Below are 12,649 nucleotides of genomic sequence, written 5' to 3' on the forward strand. Positions count from 1 at the left end.
GGCAAATATTATTTCCACTGCATTGGATAACTTCAGTGTGAATTATACTTGTTACTCTTTTGGAAAAATTGATTAATATTCATTCAAAAATAATGTCAGTTCTAGTTATATCTATATGTTTACACTTATTTTTTAGAAAATTAATATTAAAAGGTTAGGGTATAAAACTTATTCTAAGTCTCATTCACTCAATTTTATTATCTTGTTTTAATCTGAGATACAAAAAAAATATATTGAAATTTACATGTAAGACTCTATCTCAAAAGCATAAAATAAAAACTTGGAGACTGAACCAGGATATATTCACTACAGAGGTTAAAAGACCTCTTAAATTTTACATGACAACACTTGCGTTATATTAGTTTAAATTAGTATATTTGGAGACATGAATGTATTGCCCAACTGAGGCATTATTGTTAATGTGAGCTCTGACTAGGGGGGGAAAGGAACATTTGATAGAACTTTAAGTCTAAGGCACATATTACATAAGTATTTTATATAGCTGCCAATACATTTTTAACTTAATATGCATCTATCAACAGTAATTTCTAAGATTTTTTTTGGCGCTGAGACCAGCCATAGAAAGCTGACAATTGAAAGCAATATTGTATTTGCGTTCTTGCCACAAATTTTGTGTTGTTGCACTTGTCCAACAATATCAGTTTTTGTTGGGATACATTTGTGAAATACAGACTAAATAAGAAATTTATAATAAATGGGAAAAGACAAATATTTGCTAATTCGCTAACAAATATTTGAAACTGAAATGTTAAATATTAGCTGCTTTGGTGATGTGGAATTTGTTTGAAAACTGAAATAATGCGTTATCAGATAACCACCAGTTTCAGTAAAGCATAATTGTTAGGGTAGCTTTGGCACCATGGCAAAGTCCTCTGGAGGAGCAGAACTTATAAAACAGAATAAATCTCATTCATATATAGAGATACATACATACATATGTATGTATATAGACATACATGTGTATATCTAGCTATATGTGTGTATATATACATATGTATATATGTGTGTGTTTATATCTGTATCTATGAGTGAGGTTTATTAGAATGGCTTAAACACCATGGTGCAGCCAGTCCAACAATGGCTTTCTACCAGTGGAAGGGCTAAGAATCTGGTAGTTGTTCAGTCCATGAAGCTGGTTGTCCCACCTGGCCTATGCCAGAACCCTGAAGAAGTAGGTTATAATGCCACAGAATAAATGGACTTGCAAGTGAGAACCAGAGCTAGAGGCAAAGAGCTAGAGGATTTCCTCTTCCTTGTCCTTTCCACAGACTGCCACCAGAATAGATTACAAGTGTAAGCATCTTCCCGCCTCAAAAGGTTCAGATTAAAATGGAACCTTCCAATTCAAATGATTTAATTAAGAAAATATCTCTCACAGGTGTACCCAGTCAATGGAATTTTAGGGAATTCCAGATGTAGTCAAGTTGACAACCAGGAACACACATCATGCCATGTAAGTTAACCAGCTTGTATATCTGACAATATGTAACTCAGCCCCACTCTGTTTAAGACAACAAGAGAAGCTATGAAACTAAACCACACATCAGAGTAATAGAAAGTACTCTTAAGGGAATGGTTCCATTTTCCCCGTTTTAATATTAACGTAGACTAAAACAAACACGTTTAACCTCCCGAAGTAGAAACGCTTGCCTGGCATGCAGAAGACACTTCATTTGAAACCATGTGTCTCAAGAAGAGAAAGCTTTTGTTGTTTTTGTTTTCTACTCTTGAAGCCTTAATCTATTTTATTATTATGTATGAATACTTTGCCTCCGTGTGTTAGGTAACACCACACGTGTGCCTAGCACCAGCAGAGGCCAGAAGAGAACACCAGACGCCTATATTCCAAAGCACTACGAGAAACACTTGCAAACAGTGGCAGACAGAAAAAATATAGTCTGTGACATGTCATTACGTGGGAGGAAACGTACTTCATCAAGCAAAATGCGAAAATAGAAAAGTAATAGCCCACCTTCCCGGACACGTCTCCAGCAGAGTGATTTTCCATCCCCACATCGGCCACTGGGCAGGGTGGAAGACTGGGGCTGAAGGCCATGAGGTCGGTCTTGGGCGGGCCCTCTCCAGAGCACACCCTCTGTCTTCTCTGCTGCGAGTAGGACCAGGTGCCCACCTCGCTGGAGCACACCAGCACGGGCTTCGCAAGCCCGCACGCGCCCTGCACAGGTGCAGCAGAGCAGCGCAGCGCGGTGTAGAGCAGCAGCGTGAGCACCAGCAGGCTGGACACCGCGCAGATGGCGACGATCAGGTACACGTTGACGGTCACCAGCGACGCCTCCCTGCCCGAGGAGCTGGACAAACCTTGAGAAACAGCTTTTGGCACCTGCCCGCTTTCCACCAGAGACACCAGAATGGTGGCAGTAGCGGTCAACGCAGGTTCGCCATGGTCCTTCACCAGGACCAGTAGACGTTGGCGCGGAGCATCAGCTTCATCCAGGGCACGCGTTGTGCTGATCTCACCCGTGTACAGACCCACGCGAAAAGGGCTGCGTGCGCCAACAGCTGGCTGCAGCTCGTAAGACAGCCACGCGTTGTAGCCAGAGTCCGCATCCACCGCGCGCACCTTTGACACCACGTGTCCCGCACCCACTGACCGCGACACGAGTTGGCTAAATTCACCAGCAGGTCCACCTGTCCAAGGTCCCAGCAGCGCGGGCGCGTTGTCGTTCTCGTCCAGCACGAACACCTGCAGGGTGGCATTGCTGCCCAGCGCTGGCACACCAGCATCCCGCGCGCTCACCTGGAACTGCAGCAGCTCCAGCTCCTCGTGGTCCAGGGGCTGCAGCGCGAACACCCGGCCGCTCTCCGCGTGCACGGACACGTAGCTCGACAGCCAGCGCTCGCCCACGCGCCGCTCCACCAGCGAGTAGGACACCAGCGCGTTCTCCTGCGCGTCCGCGTCCGCCGCGGACACCGTGAAGATGTGCGCGCCCGGCGGGTTGTTCTCCCTCACGAACACCGTGTACTCGGGCTGCGCGAACGCGGGCGCGTGGTCGTTCACGTCGGCCACCTCCACGGACACGCTGGCGGTGGCCCCCAGTGCGGGGGAGCCCCCGTCGCGCGCGGTCACCACCACCTCATAGGCCGCTGTGCTCTCGCGGTCCAGGGCGCTGTCCAGCACCAGCGAATAGTAATTCTTGAAGGTGGACACCAGCCTGAAGGGCACCTGAGGACTCAGGGAGCAGCTCACCTGCCCGTTGGCTCTGGAGTCCCGGTCGGACACGCTGATCAGGGCGATGACGGTGCCCAAAAGAGCGTCTTCTTTCACCGGGAGAGACAAGGAAGTAAGGACTATCTCTGGTGCGTTATCATTTTCATCCAAGATTTCCACGAGCACAGTGCAGTGGGCAACCATAGGTGGTTGTCCTTTATCTGTAGCATCCACATGAATTTCGTAATTGTTACAATCCTCAAAGTCGATAGCACCGTTTACCTTTATCTCTCCAGTCTTTTCGTTTATTAGAAATTTCTTTCTTATACTAGCTGCAGTCAAAGAGCTAAACGAATACTCCACTTCCTTGTTTATTCCTTCATCGGTGTCTGTAGCATTCAGCCATATCACTAAGGTTTGATTCTCTTGGTTCTCATACATCTTAACTTCGTAAACAGATCTATCAAACACAGGAGCATTGTCATTAGCATCCAACACCTGGATCAACAGAGAAACTGATCCCGTAAACTCTGGTTTGCCTCCATCGGTCGCTGTCAGTAGTAACTTTAGCTGAGGATTTTCTTCTCGGTCTATCAGTTTTCGAAGAACAAGCACTGGGGATCTGCCTTTGCCTTTTTTGTTTACAATATCAAGGATAAAAAAATCATTTGAACTGAGCTTGTAAGTGAGCATAGCGTTCTCTCCAACATCCGCATCAGTTGCGCCCTCTAGTGGAAATCGCGAATCAAGCAGTCTAGATTCGGGTACCAAGATGTTTTGTTCTGCTACTGAGAACACCGGCGGATTGTCGTTAATGTCCCTCACCTCCACCTCCACGTGGAAAACCTGCAGCGGACGGTCCACGATCACCTCCAGGTGGATGTTGCACTCCGCGCTCCGCCCGCACAGCTCCTCCCGGTCGATCCGAGAATTCACGAACAGAATGCCATTCTGCAGATTCACCTCCAGAAGGTCCCCGCGGTCCTTGGACGCCACCCTGAACAGGCGGGGCACCAGCTCCGCCAGCTCCAGCCCCAGGTCCTGCGCGATGCGGCCCACGAACGTGCCATGCTTGGCCTCCTCGGGGACGGAGTAGTGGAGCTGGCCGCTGCCTGCCTCCCAGGCTGTCAGGAGGAGAAGCCAGAGCAGCAGACGCCAGACTCCATGGCTCAAGCATCTGGAGATCACCACTGAACTGTTCCCTTGTCTTAAAAATCCACGAATACACCATCCGGAATGCACACGCGTTTTAATATCTTCTGGTCGATCTCCTAGTCTCATTTTTTTTTTTTTAAACCGGAATGCTCAGACCTCCGTGAGTAGCCACTTCCTAACCATTGCGGAACAGTGAACTATGTCTTTGTTCTTAAAAGCTACAAAATTTGTGGACGGCAGCGACATCCAGTGGCTAAATGTGTAAGTATAATTGCAGGAGTGCAGTTTTTCTTTAATTCACAGCTTTGACTTGTTTCTGTGGATTATTATCCTTATGTACACTCTATGCCTCGTATTACGTTTCTTTGCTCGTGCTAATGTACAACTTTTCCTTCAATGTGAAACCATGAGAAGTGAGTCCTTTCTTGCCCACGTGATAATTATTATCTGAATTTTAACATGCCCTTAGGAGTCAAGGAATATCCAGAGCACTTATTTTATTCAACAACAGGTGTAGACTCCTTTAAGCTATAATACACAATTCAATTATTTTTAACATTGTTTTAAGGTTGAGAAAATTTCATTTATACAGCAGTTTCAAGACACTAATTCAGTTGTTTGTTAGATGTTTGTGAGGACAAAGTCGACAGTAGAACCAACTTCAGCATGAGGCACTTGTCTTCTGTGTCCTCCTCGTAACCCTGCAACTTTGGCTTTCCATTTCTGCAAAGTCTCCCTGTTCCACTTCCCACCTTCATGACAGCAAGAAGACGTTGGCATAAATTATAGCAAACCAAGCCTGGGGTGCTTCTCCGGGAGAGTTGAATACTTCACAAGTGTGGATTATTATCAGACCCCGGTTTGAACACATTTGTTTTTATTAAGCTTGCGGTCAAACTTGGCTCCTCAGGAAAAAACATATTTCCTTTGGAAAAATGTCACTCCCCCGTGGCTGAACTCTGGATGGTGCACAGGCTGGAAGGGATGGTTCTTGTGTTTTAAGAAAATGCAAACCAGTCGTGTGAGAAGAAATTTATTATATTACATTATACACCGACTAAAGAATCTCATTTTATATAAAGTAATCAGCAAATCCATGAATACCGCTTTCAGAGTTTGCAGCAAGGAATTCATTGTTTCTTTTTCTTTGTTTCAAAATTGGAGTAGTCTCTGCATTCCTGTTGTCAAATGGACGCCCATCAACACAACTTACCTTGAATCCAGACTTATACTTTCAAATGTTGCTGTTTGCAGTTGTTTTTCACATTCCATGCATTGTTTGAGCTTGGGTTTCGGTATTTGCTTTTTGTTTTGCTTTGCTTTGCTTTGTTGAGGGGGCGGTTGAGACAGGGCCTCTCTACCTACCCTTGACTGTTCTCTGGATCACTTTGTAGACCAGGCTAGCCCCTTACTCAGAGATCTGCCCACCTCTGGTTCTGAAGTGCCAGGATTAAAGGTTCAACTACTTGAACACGTAGTATGTCAGATTAAGGGGAGCTATCAACGTCAGTTGCAGCCAAGACAATTCTGTTTCTAAGAGCTACTGTTTTCAGCACTTACTTTGTTCTCAGCTCTATACACTCGTTTCTTCTTACCCGTGTCTACATTGATGTAATTGGTGATTTAGTCTTTTATGCTCATCCACATTGAAACACCTGGGAGATTAATTTATCTTTAGGACACATGAAAAAGCATGAGCACAGTAGAAGTGGGAAGTAGGACTGAGAAGGCTGAGAAATTAACAACAGAAGAGTGATAGGAAACACTGGTTTTGTTAGTTGTTTTTTGTTGTTTTGTTTGTTTGTTTTTGCCTAATAGCTGACAGCTTATGCCTCTGTAGCAACTTTGCTCAATCCAAGCTAGAATTATGAAACCAAAAATGAAGTGTCTATTAGTTAGTTCTTCCAAAATTTTAGTTTGACAAATGCAAATGAGAAAGATAGCTTGGACTAAATGTGCAATTACAGAAACAATAATTTGAAAGTCACAAATTATAGTCTCAAAATGTTAAGTTTAGCATGTAAGGTCATTGAAGCTATGTTCAGATTCTTGCACCTTGAAATAATGAGGGAAAAGTAAATTCTCATCTCTTGTAAAGAACAATATTTCAACTTTCAGACTATGAATTACAAGTAATATTTAAAAATTAAATCTTTACATGCCAAATTTTTAATCACAAATCCGAAAAAAGGCTGATTTTATAAATCGCTTGGGGAGGGGTATGCAGGCAGAGGATGGAGGAAGGGAGGGATTGGGACGGGAGGAGGGAGGAAACCACGAGGGGGATACAAAGTTAGTAAAGTGTAATTAATAAAGAAAAAAATAAAAAATAAAAAAATAAATCGCTTCCTGAAGAAAGAAAGTGCTGGGTGGTGGTGGTACATTTTTAATGCCAGCGCTTGGAAGGCAGAAACAGGTAGATCTCTATGATTTCAGGGCCAGCCTGGTAGCCAGGGCCAGACATCCAGGGCCCACACAAAGAAACCCTCTCTCAAAAAGCTATTTTAAAAAGAAAGAAATTATTAACTGTCAGGAGAGAGGATTTCCTGTAATATCACAAGAGAAATAGTACAGAATTATAAACATTATAGAAATTATGTCAGTAGACACCTTATAATTTACATAATGAGAAATTTAGGAATACCTTTTACACATATTGAAATGAGAGTCATATTTATACCTTTTTATAAAATTGTATTTCTGGCTTTGGGGGTTTGGGGTTTTTGTTTTGCATTGTTTTGTTTCAGACAGGTTCTCTCTGTGTAGTCTTGACTGTCCTGGAACTCACTGTGTAGACTAGGCTGGCCTTAAACTCACAAAGATACATCTGCCTCTGTGCTAGGATCAAAGGTGTGCATCACCATGCCCAGCCTAGAATTAGGTCTCTAAGTAGAGAAGCTGTTTTTTGTTTGGTTTTTTTGTTTGTTTGTTTTTGTTTTTGTTTTTTGTTTTGTTTTGTTTTGTATTATGATTCCCTGGTTAATGTGCCCCTATCCAATTATAGTCATATTAATTGAAAGACTACCAAACCCTTATAGGACTTTTCTCATTGTTTTTGTTTTTGTTTGTTTGCTTTTTTTTTTTTTTTTTGAGTTGTTGGAGTTTTGGGAATTCTTTTGTTTTGTTTTGTTTTGTTTTTGGTTGGTTGGTTGGTTGGTTTGGGTTTTGTTGTTTCCTTTTTGTTTTTCACAACAAATAGCTTTCAAGTCCTACAGAAGCTAAGCATTAGCAATTCGACTCACATATTATAGTTTTAAAAATGACTTCAGCAGTTAATTGATGCTTCTTTAACGCACAGATGTTTGTTCTTACTGGAGTGTGCAAACACAAGTCTTCTCCAATTTTATATCTGCTGTTTTTAAAACGCTCGTAGATTTGTAGAGATTTTTTTTTTAAACCCAGTATTTAAGTATACTGAGAAAGTTTTTAAAATCTGCCACGAAGAAATATCTCTAGGAATAAATTCAATTCTACAACAACTCACCTTCTCAGAGGAGTGCAAAGAAACAGATGGTTCTCCAGATCCATCTGCAGACCCAGGACAGGGAGGCAGGCTGGGGCTGAAGGCCATGAGGTCAGTCTTGGGCGGGCCCTCTCCAGAGCACACCCTCTGTCTTCTCTGCTGCGAGTAGGACCAGGTGCCCACCTCGCTGGAGCACACCAGCACGGGCTTCCCCGGCCCGCACGCGCCCTCCGTGGGCGCCGCTGAGCAGCGCAGCGCGGTGTAGAGCAGCAGCGTGAGCACCAGCAGGCTGGACACCGCGCAGATGGCGACGATCAGGTACACGTTCACATCCACTAAAGAAGGTTCTGGCACTGTCGCACGCACTGAGGACCGCGACGACAGCTTGGGCGCCTGGCCGTTTTCCTCTAGAGACACCAGCACGGTGGCTGTGGCCGTCAGCTGAGGCTCCCCGTGGTCCTTCACCAGCACCAGCAGGCGCTGTCTAGTCCCATCTGCCTCCTCTAAGGCCCTTGTGGTGCTGATCTCTCCGGTGTATAGTCCTACACGAAATGGGCTACGCATGCTGCCTGGCCACGACTGCAGCTCATAAGACAGCCAAGCATTGTAGCCAGAGTCCGCGTCTACAGCGCGCACCTTCGTCACCACGTGGCCAGGATCCACAGACCTGGGCAACAACTGATTGAACACTCCATATTCACCGCCCTTCCCAGACCCAATCAACAGGGGCGCGTTGTCGTTTTCGTCCAGCACGAACACCTGCAGGGTGGCATTGCTGCCCAGCGCTGGCACACCAGCGTCCCGCGCGCTCACCTGGAACTGCAGCAGCTCCAGCTCCTCGTGGTCCAGGGGCTGCAGCGCGAACACCCGGCCGCTCTCCGCGTGCACGGACACGTAGCTCGACAGCCAGCGCTCGCCCACGCGCCGCTCCACCAGCGAGTAGGACACCAGCGCGTTCTCCTGCGCGTCCGCGTCCGCCGCCGACACCGTGAAGATGTGCGCGCCCGGCGGGTTGTTCTCCCTCACGAACACCGTGTACTCGGGCTGCGCGAACGCGGGCGCGTGGTCGTTCACGTCGGCCACCTCCACGGACACGCTGGCGGTGGCCCCCAGCGGGGGGGAGCCCCCGTCGCGCGCGGTCACCACCACCTCATAGGCCGCTGTGCTCTCGCGGTCCAGGGCGCTGTCCAGCACCAGCGAATAGTAATTCTTGAAGGTGGACACCAGCCTGAAGGGCACCTGAGGACTCAGGGAGCAGCTCACCTGCCCGTTGGCACCTGCATCTAGATCAGTCACACTTATCAGGGCGATAACTTTCCCCAACTGTGCATCTTCTTTAACAGGGAGCCAGAGCGTCTTGACATTGAGCTGTGGGGCGTTGTCATTAGCATCTACAACTTCCACAAGAACTGTGCAATGACCAATTAGTGGTGGGAGGCCTTTATCACGGGCCTCTAGTGGAATCTTGTAAGCCTGACTTTCTTCGAAATCAATAATCCCTAAAACTGTAATTTCCCCGCTCAAGGCATCCACGCGAAACTTGGATTTTATATCCGGAGAAGCATCACTAGAAAATGAATACGTAACGTCCCCATTCACTCCTTCGTCCAGATCGGAGGCATTGACTTTGATCACCAGTGTCCCGTTTGGAACGTTTTCTGGCACTTTCACGGTGTAGAGGGATCTGTCAAATACTGGAGCGTTGTCATTGGCATCCAGCACTGTGATGAGTAACTGAACTGTGCCGCTCAGCTCGGGTTTGCCTCCGTCAGTGGCCGTGAGCAGTAAGCGCATCTCTGCAGCTTCTTCTCTGTCTAACGGTTTCCGCAAAACGAGCCCAAGAGGTTTCACCTGCTCGTGGTTGGGCGGGACGTCCAGTGAGAAATGTTCATTGGCGCTCAGTGTGTAAGTCAGCTGAGCATTGGAGCCGACATCCGCGTCTGACGCGCCCTCTAGTGGAAACCGCGAGTCAAGCAGCCTGGACTCCGGAATAAACAGAGTCTTTTGTGTGGCTGGGAACACGGGCGGGTTGTCGTTAATGTCCCTCACCTCCACCTCCACGTGGAAAACCTGCAGCGGACGGTCCACGATCACCTCCAGGTGGATGCTGCACTCCGCGCTCCGCCCGCACAGCTCCTCCCGGTCGATCCGAGAATTCACGAACAGAATGCCATTCTGCAGATTCACCTCCAGAAGGTCCCCAAAGCCCTTGGAATCCAACTGAAAGAGACCGGGAGCCAGCTCCGCCAGCTCCAGCCCCAGGTCCTGCGCGATGCGGCCCACGAAGGTGCCGTGCTTGGCCTCCTCGGGGACGGAGTAGTGGAGCTGGCCGCTGCCTGCCTCCCAAACTGCAACCAGCAGAAGCGAAAGCATGAGACACCGGGCCTCCGGGACTGCAGGGCCTAAATACAGCATTTCAGGAGCTTGATTTGTCCAGTTCCCTTAAACCGCCTCCAAATGCAGGGATGCCGTCTGATTCTCTCAGCTCTACCCTCCCGCGTTCACCATCGCTCATCGGAGTGAAAAAGAAAGGAGTGTCTTTTCTCCTGCAAAAAGAATGTCTGTACTAGTCCTGGATCAGAACCAATGAGGCGGCCAAGAGCGACATCATGCGGCCCAAAGAGTAAGTACATATTCGGCGAATAGACGTTGACCTTGCAAGTTTTTCCTTTCATTCTCTGAATTTTATCGTTGTTGAGATAGAAAACCACCTTTCTCTTGGCGCAGGCATTATTAGAGGAATGGTTATTGAAACTACGAAATGCCATAATTACAGTTCTCCTGTGCCTGGGGAAGCCGTCCGCATAATTTTAAAATGTTGATTAAAATGGAGTGGCGATTAAAAATGATCAGCTACACAATCAAAAGTATTAGATCCGAAAACCACTTTGTTCTGTAACTCGCCAGAAATCCTAAATTTCAGATCCTGATGTAACAGACTGTTCTGTGAGTCACTATGCCTAGGGAAGCGAGGCACCCAGAAATTTACTGATCAAAAATAAACTTTTTGAAATCAGCAAGTATACGAAGATGAAGTAGGTTTTTTTTTAGTGATTTCATGAATTGTAAATGTATTAAGCGTTTCTAAAATATAATTTAGTTAAACATTCTTCATGGGGAGAAAATATGAATATGTGTTTCTCTTTATTAATACTTATATAACTTGTTCCTATCCTCATATTTTATTTTTTCATGTTTTATTTTCACACCTACATAATATAATTTTTTAATCGTTGTCTTATGTGAATAGCGATCTCTCCTTTATCTCTTGCATAGCTTGTATTGTATCGCTCCATAGGACATTTCAACTTCAGTATTGTTTATTCAGGGTTTATGGACACTTCTACTTTAAAAATTATACTATGATTCTTTTCTGCCTAGGTTCTACTTAAGAAAAACTCTCTTTTAAGTCCTATTCTCTCATGTAAACATGTAAATTAATTAAACTAATTGTTAGTCCTTTTGGGGGTCTAAAAGCAAAATCACAAACATTGTTTATTATGTTTGAAATTATTAGTTACCAAATACAGTGTTAGATGATATAAAGGACCTTGATTGACACTTATACTTTGTAGACCCAATTAAAATGATAAAGCCACATCAGAAAGCCAGGTAGATGTCAACATAACAGGAAGTATAAAATCATTTCCACAAAGAATAGGATGCACATTCTATTCAAATAGTGTTACAAACATGCATACAGAAAGCCAAAAGTCCTTAAACCTGAGAGCCAAAATAATTCATTTGATGTAGTGCATTTTGATAGACAAATAAGATGATAGACATAGACAGGAGTTATGAAAAGTGTAAAGCCAAACACAAAATGTCTTTCTGATTTCTTTCAGTTGAAAAAAAAAGGATACAACCTAGTCATAAATGACATGTGATATCATTATGTTACTAACAAGCCATAACAGCCCAGAGTTCCCAAAACCTCTAATTCATTTCCATTAAGTCTAACTATTGTCTTTTAAGGAATGTGCTCAGTATCCAATAACTAAGTAATGTCAGCGAAATTTAAACAGACACAAGAAGCAAAGGGAGAAAAAAAGAAGTTCTAGATTTTAAATGTTGAAAGACAAAGAAAGTATTCCAAAGTTTCAGAGATTCCCCTCCCCAAGCAAAATATTTCTATGTGAACTAAAAAGAGGTCCTCATTATTTTGAGTATATATAAGTATTTATAAGTTACAGATCTGTTCTACAACAATAAAATTACTGTGTACAGTATTCTTGATCTTTTTTTGTTAAATCATGTTAAATGTAAACTCATCATATATTTTTGTGGTGAGGTGCTAGGATTTGAACCTGGATTTTTGAACATATATAAAACATTTTTATAAAATGCATAAAATCATATTCAAAAGATTGCTGTATCACTGATTCAAATTTAGCAGATGTTTATAAAAATAAGAGCTACTATTGACCAGCTAAGAATTTTCAAAATATTAAATTATTGAAAATACAGTAAAACTTCCATACCAGTGAAATAAACAAATGAAACTTGAAATGGCAAAATTTGCCATATCCCAGCACTCAGGGCGCTGAGAAAAGAGCATGATGAAGCTTTGGTGAAACTGAGCTACATGGTTACCACCCTGTTCAAAAAAGACTGAGAGGAAAAAATGAAGGAAATAAAACTTAATAAAAATAAGTTGTATTGAGAGCAGTCTCAGACATTTGCCTTGTCATCATTTTACTTTTGGCTGGCTCATAAGAAAATGAGGGGTAAAGTGAAAACTAAATATTTAAAAAGAAATTATCCTGTATTTTATGACTAAGAGGTTTAAAACAGAAATAAATGTTACATTACCTTGAAACTACTAGAACTAAAATGAAAAA

The 12,649-nt window shown here is 44.2% G+C and overlaps 1 protein-coding gene across 8 annotated transcripts in view; it reads right to left on the minus strand.

The window, feature by feature from the left end:
* The window catches only part of LOC110543938 (protocadherin alpha-C2), a 221,863-nt gene that overhangs the window by 156,126 nt on the left and 53,088 nt on the right, over positions 1–12,649 (minus strand). Inside the window, exon 1 of one of the 8 annotated variants that reach the window (XM_060377406.1) lies at positions 7,830–10,605. The exons of 6 other annotated variants lie outside the window; for them this stretch is intronic. In XM_060377406.1, the coding sequence (XP_060233389.1) occupies positions 7,830–10,223 (2,394 nt within the window). In that variant the 5' untranslated portion in view covers positions 10,224–10,605. Of the gene's footprint in view, positions 1–1,993; positions 4,557–7,829; positions 10,606–12,649 lie in introns of those variants that run through there. One more of the 8 variants, XM_060377402.1, reaches the window with a different exon arrangement.

Source organism: Meriones unguiculatus, chromosome 2 (assembly GCF_030254825.1).
Source record: "Meriones unguiculatus strain TT.TT164.6M chromosome 2, Bangor_MerUng_6.1, whole genome shotgun sequence".
Classification (NCBI taxonomy): Eukaryota; Metazoa; Chordata; class Mammalia; order Rodentia; family Muridae; genus Meriones; species Meriones unguiculatus.